Source organism: Austrofundulus limnaeus, unplaced genomic scaffold (genome assembly GCF_001266775.1).
Source record: "Austrofundulus limnaeus strain Quisiro unplaced genomic scaffold, Austrofundulus_limnaeus-1.0 Scaffold1212, whole genome shotgun sequence".
In the NCBI taxonomy this organism is placed as follows: domain Eukaryota; kingdom Metazoa; phylum Chordata; class Actinopteri; order Cyprinodontiformes; family Rivulidae; genus Austrofundulus; species Austrofundulus limnaeus.
In genome coordinates this window covers 23,641-31,610 of record NW_013953614.1, presented here as the reverse complement: position 1 = coordinate 31,610, position 7,970 = coordinate 23,641, and the positions used below count along the sequence as shown (strand labels likewise).

Here is a 7,970-nt window from a genome sequence, read left to right as displayed (position 1 = left end):
GAATCGCCTCAAAGCCTTACGGAATTCTTTTTCCATGGCCTCTCTGAACTCATCCCACGCCCGAGTTTTTGCCTCAGCGACCACCCGAGCCGCAATCCACTTGGACTGCCGATACCTATCAGCTGCTTCTGGAGTCCCACAGGCCAAAAAGGCCCAATAGGACTCCTTCTTCAGCCTGACAGCATCCCTCACCGCCGATGTCCACCAGTGGGTTCGAGGGTTGCCGCCACGACAGGCACCGACAACCTTATGGCCACAGCTCAGGTAAGCCGCCTCAACAACGGAGGTACGGAACATGGCCCACTTGGACTCAATGTCCCCCACCTCTCCCAGAACGTGTTCGAAGGTCACCCAGAGGTGTGAGTTGAAGACTCTGACGGGAGACTCTGACAGACGTTCCCAGCAGACCCTCACTATACATTTGGGTCTGCCAGGTCTGACTGGCATCCTCCCCAACAAACGGAGGATGACGTTAGTAAATGTTTTTAGTTTTATTTTTTATTTGTAATCTGAATATTTCTGCACACTTTGCATGATTTCACTCTTTTATATGTGAAATAATTCAGCTCATTCAGGAGATGCTTTGAGTTCTGCATTTTGAAAACTGTTATAAAAAAACTTCTGTAAAATATTTATCCACAGAAATACAATCTCTTCAATTAAAAATATCTGCTTCAGCATACATACTCTTTTTTTACTTTTCTTTTAGCTTTTATCTACTGTTTGCCCATTTTTAGCTTTTACTTACTGCTTCAATACTAATAATTTATCCTTTAATACTTTTAACAAGTCTCTGGTTATATGTAGCTTTTAATTAGCTTAATGCGTCATTTGGCTTTTAACCTGTTTAATGCATCATTTAGCTTTTCAGCTTTCGAGTAGCCTTTTGTTACTGTAAGCTAGAATGTTCTTTCATTTTTAAGCTGGTGAAAAAAAAACTTTCTCTAGTTTTTTTAACTTTACAAAAGCATCTTAGCTAAGCGAGCATGTGCATGAAGTTTGTTTACCTCCTTGAATATCTCGTCTGTAAGCTGAAGTCTTGGACATCTTTTTCTTCGCTTTGGACTTTTGGTTGGGGGGTGTGCGGGTTTCTGCAGGGGAAGAGCGGCTGTGTGCTGTATGAGAAAACCAGACATTTAGTTTAACAAGAGTTCTGCATGTTCAGCATTCTCGGTGAGCTAGCCTGAGAACAGTTTGTTTACCGGGTGTAGCTGTACTGCCGCAGCCTTCATTCAGAGCTGTTGCCTGGCTATGGGGGCAGTGATGAGCAGGACTTTGGCACTGAAGCATTCGGACCTCTGAAGAGCAGTGATGCTGTTGGCCGAAGAGGTTGAGGTTGGGGTTGGACTGGGTGACCGGTGGGCACAGTGCCTGGGGCCCACGCATGGGACTGCAGGGCAACCTTCTGCTGTGGAGATAAAGTCAATTTGTTATTTTCTGCATGCATGCTAAATAAAACTGATTCTACAAAAAGTAAGAGCGCTGAAGCCTGGTTTAATGTCATTTTTATTCTTAGAACTGCTGTTTACTGTTTGTACTTTATTCCTAAAACAAGCTATATTTACACACTCTGTGCTGTTTATCCATCCATTCATTCATTAAAACAGTGTTTTATGATGTTTGTTTTTGTAACTTTTTTTGGTTCAAGTCAAATTTAATTGATAGATTCCAGTTTGTAAATGTTGTAGATATTTTTCTTCTAACACTAGAGTTAGTCATGGAGTTCCTCAGGATTCAGTGCTTGGGACCAATCCTCTTTACTTTGTWTATGTTTCCATRGGTAAAGTTATGAAACAGCATGGGGTAAATTTCCATTATTCTGATGATACTCAATTATACACTCACCAGCCACTTTATAAGGTACACCTGTCCAACTGCTCATTAATGTAAATGTCGAATCAGCCAATCACACGGCAGCAACTAAATGCATTTAGGCATGTAGACATGGCCAAGATGATCTGCTGCAGTTCAAACCGAGCATCAGWATGGGGAAGAAAGATGATTTATGTGACTTTGAACGTGACATGGATGTTGCTGCCAGACGGACTGGTCTGAGTATTTCACAAACTGCTGATCTACTGGGATTTTCACCCACAACCATCTCTAGGGTTTACAGAGAATGGTCTGAAAAAGAGAAAATATCCAGTGAGCAGCAGTCCTGTGGGCGGAAATGCCTTGTTGATGCCAGAGGTCAGAGGAGAATGGGCAGACTGGTTTGAGCTGACAGAACAGCAACAGTANGAAAATATCCAGTGAGCAGCAGTCCTGTGGGCGGAAATGCCTTGTTGATGCCAGAGGTCAGAGGAGAATGGGCAGACTGGTTTGAGCTGACAGAACAGCAACAGTAACTCAAATAACCACTCGTTACAACCAAGGTCTGCAGAAGAGCATTTCTGAACACACAACAAGCCAAACCTTGAGGCAGATGGGCTWCAGCAGCAGAAGACCACACCGGGTGCCACTCCTGTCAGTTCAGAACAGGAAACTGAGGCTACAATTCACACAGACTCACCATATTGGACAATAGAAGATTGGACAAACGTTGCCTGGTCTGATGAGTCTCGATTTCTGCTGCGACATTCGGATGGTAGGGTCAGAATTTGGCGTCGACAACATGAAAGCATGGATCCATCCTGYCTTGTATCAATGGTTCACGCTGGTGGTGGTGGTGCAATGGTGTGGGGGTGTTTTTCTGGCACACTTTGGGCCCATTAGTACCAACTGAGCATTGTGTCAATGCCACAGCCTACCTGAGCATTGTTGCTGACCATGTCCATCTCTTTATGACCACAATGTACCCATCTTCTGATTATGTCCATCCCTTTATGACCACAGTGTACCCATCTTCTGATGGCTACTTCCAGCAGAATAACATGCCATGTTATTCTTTCAGTAAAAAGACGTGTAAATACATGTCCCAACACATTTTAAGTCTGACATGAAACTGATCACTATGGTTAATGAGTAGCATGTGGTCACGCAAACTTCCCCAAAAGACTATCCCTTTAAATCAGGTTCACTCCAAAACGTAATTARTTGTAGTCGATGAAATCCATCCAGTAGGTCATGAGATATTTTACTAACAGTCATAGGGCACTAATCCAATAACTTTTCTCTCACAAGTCTGAACTTTACCAGCAGAACGTCTGACATTTATCAGCACATTAATAACATGTCTGGAACTATTAAGTCCTGCTTCTGTTCACATACCGGGCCAGCTGCTGGGCCTCCACTTGGTTGAGGTGAGGGAGGTCATTGGGGGCCCTGGGGTCATCATGGGGGGATGGGGTGAGGGTGGCAGTAGACTGGTGGCTGTAGGAGGTGGTTGGAGAGGAGGTGTTGTTCCTCTGAGGTGAAGGCCCATCCTCGCAGCCTTCCATCAAGTACGTCCTCTCAGGAAGAGGAGGACACCACTCTTCATCAGAGCTGCTCAGAAAAAAACACCAGTCTTACTGATGGTTGCTCCTGCATGTGGCGCTCGAGGGAAACATTAAGAGCAGCTTGTTTTTCAGCTGAGATAGTTTAATGATCATTCAGACTAGACTCAAGCAGGCCATGGTTACACAGCAGGGGACAGAGTCTCTGCTCGGCTGGTAGTACTGCTCTGTAAGTGGTGACAAGTATGGGTTAGATCTGAAGAGAAAAACAGCTTCAGAGCAGGGCTGAGATAATCAGGTTTGGTCTGTAACATTACACTTTTGAATAAACAACAACGGGCCTCATGCAAGAACATGTTCATATTCTTATCCTAAATTTCTCTTACTTTTGTTCGTACAAAGGGTTCATACGAACATGTCACGTCAGATTCAACAAACTCTTCTATCTTCAGGAAAAGTGTGTAAATGAGGTGCGTAAACATGATGAATTACACTTGTTCTATCCAGCTGCTCGTGCATGCGGAGAGGAGATTAGCATAATTACCACCCCAAAAACACCATGTAAGGCTGTGTTTCCTGCCTCAGATATCAGGAAGTGTTCATTCATGAAAATCACAGCGAAAAGTAAAAAGAAGAACGTCTGTCTGTCAGAGATCGAGAAAAGAAAATCTGTCATTTTTAGCAGCGTCAGCTGTGGAATTAAAGGAGCTGCTTAAAGGAACGAAACGTGCTGTTAATGTGTCTCCTGTGGGTTGTTACAGTCACAGAAATAAAAATCTAAATCATATTAATCTCTCTCTAGTCCTGCTCCGGTTTTCCTTTGGTCAAATATTTTTTAATTCAAGTGTTAACAACTGTGGTAGACTTTTTCATTTATTCAGAATAGGAGCAGTCGCGCACCCCCCTCCACCCACACACCTCCTGCCCCAAGTGTCGGATGCGTTTCTGAAAAAAAAACTTCTTAAAATGTTTCCAAACTTCAAATAACCTCATATTAATATTGTAGTGTTATACAACAGCATTAATAGCCAATGTAATTTAATTTAACCATTTTATGTCATTAGTCTACATTATTACGTTTMAAATTATAACACTAATTCAAACAGAACAGCCTATTTTCAACATAATTATGGAGTGTGATTTATTTTCAACTCGAAATATCTTCAAACTAATGAAATATAAAGTTATTAGGGAAGAAAACCCGTCTGGATAACAGCAGACTGACTGCTCGTAAAATATACGACAGGTCTGGACCACTCGTRAATTTTGTTCGTATCTGAAAAAAATCTTAGAATACGAAAACATTGGTGAATGCCACAAATTCTCCTAAATCACTCGTACGCACAACTTTAGAACAAATCTTTGCRTACGAACGGTTCTTGCATGAGGCCCAATGGATTTTAAACATTCTCCCCCTTTTTAACCCATTTTTAAAAGCTACCGTTAAAAGGCTCCAAATGGCCRTTTTTTGTAGACCAGTGAAACTGAACTCACCCTATATCCATGTTGTCATGTTCTGGGGGCTGCTCGTCCTGCTCACATGGTTCCAGCTCTCCAACAGAYGGAGGTGGGGGCAAAGCCTCCATCCAGCTCAAACATGGGGTCTTCACAGCCTTACCCATCACCTTCTGCTTGGGCTTACCTTCAAATCAGAACAGTGAGATTGAGGAGTGGAGTCTGTAAGAAAGCCTGGACTGAGATCATCCATCACGAGGACAGGTTTCCCAGCAGCCTCGTGGTTCTGGTATAAATGTGTTGGAAGCTAGAGGAGAGCTGTTTCCATTCAGAACATTTAAAAATCAAACAGCTTATTGAAATTACTGATGCACACATACAACACAAACACTGGATCAACAACCTCGGGACCAAACGGCTCCACGATTAGTGTTTGGTCTTTCCCAGGGTGAGTRTTTGTTCTGATATCCTTTCATATGTTGAGAAGCTAGCAGTGGCTAACACCAACAAACATGCAGCATGACACGTAACGCTAGCATAGCCTAAAATGTCCAGTACCATAACTTAATACTCACTACTAAATAAATGATCTTTATAGCTTTATAAACATAGGCTCTAAAACAAGTTAGCAGCTTACATACTTCCAATGAAGTGATCACTGCAGACACCAWGTAAGACCTCATTTTGTAATAACAATGCATTATGTAATAATGTAATAAAATCAGGCTTCAAAATGTAATAAACTCGCGCTAAAACCGCATTATATAATGACACAAAATGTAACAAAAGTCTTCAACGCATTATGTAATAACGTTATTACATTTTGCGGCAATTGTTACAAAATGTGGTGGTGTAATAATCTGGTGCATTATGTAATAAACCATCGAAAAACAGTATTTCTGTTCATCCTAATCAATATTCTTGTAATAACTGTCATGTTGCAAATACTACATAATTAAATCTTTATAACTTTGGTCAATAAACACCGAACTTCTCATCTTTTATTTGCATTTTCAGTCAAATTCATTTGTACGTAGATGTATAGAGCAATCTCACAGATTTTTTTCATGTTTTATGAATCTTTCAAAAACTTAGTTTCTAATTTATTCAACATGTCAGAGCCTGTAGGACGTTAAAAACAATTATTCACATCAAATATCCCCTTCCAACCTACTCTATTGCTGGAAACAAGTTCTTCAACCCTCATTTCCTTCTGATACAGAAGCCGACAGTCCGCCTGCACCGCGCCCCCCCTCCACTCCGCGGCTGATGGCCCACCTGCACCCCCCAACCCTCCTGCGTGTGATTAATACAGTTTTTTTTAACGAAAATTACAGATTTTTAAGGCTCATTATACAGGTAAACATCTGAAGGGGTTGACATGTTTGTACAACTAACTTTTAGATATATTTTGGAAGTTATCTACAAAGTAGAATAATTTCTGTATCAGGAGGACAGTAAATCTGAAAATGCAAATAAAAGATGAGAAGTTGTGTTTATAGACCAAAGTTATAAAGATTTAATTATGTAGTATTTGCAACATGACAGTTATTACAAGTATATTGATTAAGATGAACAAGAAATACTTGATTGTTTATTACATGATGCACCAGATTATTACACCAACACATTTTGTAATAATTGTCGCAAAATGCGTTAAAGATTTTATTATGTTTTGCATCAATTATTACATTTACATTTATCACAATTATTAATGCAGTTTTAGCAAGAGTTTATTGCCTTTTGAAGCCTRATTATTACATAATGCATTGTTATTACAAAATGAGGTCTTACACACCAGCGTCCTKCTCCTCCTGATCGCAGATRGTTTAAAATCCACTTTTTACGTTATTGTTCTGTGAGCTTTCTGCATTTTTCATCTTTGTRWGTGAYGATCTTCAGTGCTTCATAGTTTTGGGCAGAATCGTACAGAATTATTCATCAGAAAATCTTTTGATGGGTTTTATTTGGCACTTGGCATGGTATAGTGTGTAGTATCGACAGCCTCAGCAAATTTTTAGGTTCTGTTGAAAACTCATCCATCTTCATTATACGACTCGTCTCACAGTATTTGTGAACAAATTGCTGTTATCTGTCTTGAAATAAGATCTAAATTCATACAGTACAGACTCTCTGCAACTATTTCCTCCACAGACATTTTACTTCCTGCCCTCCTGTGGAAATCACTCCGCCTTCGAAACCACGTGACTGAAACCCAGTTATTTATGTCGTATTTACACAGTGTCAATTATATATTTTATTATGTTTAGGTTTCTATTAGACAAACCTGACCTGTTGAGAAGATTAGACAGTATCAGTAAAGACAAGTTACATCCTATTAACAGGTATGCAGTTTTCTAAGTCTTAGGTAAATTTTTATTTGTATTATTTATGACATAAATATACTTTAATACTACCATATTCATGTAAATCTCAAGTATAATACTGCCCTCATTTTTTTGAGTTTAAAAAGCATAAAACATGTRACCCTCAAGCTTTCAGTAATTTCAGACAGACTTCAGGATTTTTTCAGTTTTGTGCTGCGCCCTCTGCTGGGGAAACAGAAGCAAGATGGACTTTTTTTTAGAACAGAAACACAACTTATGTCTGGGGTTTTTTTTATCGCTGCGGTTATAAGAAAAAAAAAACAAGTTTTTCCTCCTCTGACTCAGGTGAGTAAACAACTTCTGTTTATACTTCACAGCACAACAGGAGGGAGAAATTATTTATCCCTCACAACACAATACTTCAATCATACATGAGAAAATATTGAAACTTATTGTAGTCGTACATTAAAAAAGGGCAGTCAAAATGTTCTCATGCATAAAACGACCTTTCTACTTTAAAGATGGTTTTTGGGATGAAATATTTCCTATCATACCTGCATAAATACGGTGGCTGAAGTCAGACTTTTTGAACTAGCAAAAAAGTCTAAGTTAGTGACTGACTTCAGGTCTGGTTTAGATCATTGTTATTTATAAATTATAGATTTTTCTGGTACATGATGTCATCTTCTGATGAAAAATAATGGAGTTGTATCTGTTTCAGACTAACCTCAAAAAGAACAATGGGCCTCATGCAAGAACCGTTCGTACGCACAGATTTGTTCTTAAGTTGTGTGTTCGAGTGATTTAGGAG

The 7,970-nt window shown here is 39.9% G+C and overlaps 1 protein-coding gene across 1 annotated transcript in view; it reads right to left on the bottom strand.

The window, feature by feature from the left end:
• The window catches only part of robo3 (roundabout, axon guidance receptor, homolog 3 (Drosophila)), a gene marked incomplete at its 5' end in the record, with an annotated part of 28,052 nt that overhangs the window by 6,457 nt on the left and 13,625 nt on the right, over positions 1-7,970 (bottom strand). Inside the window, 4 exon segments of the mRNA XM_014031262.1 lie at positions 1,008-1,115; positions 1,203-1,408; positions 3,211-3,426; positions 4,872-5,019. Coding sequence (XP_013886716.1) covers positions 1,008-1,115; positions 1,203-1,408; positions 3,211-3,426; positions 4,872-5,019 — 678 coding nt within the window.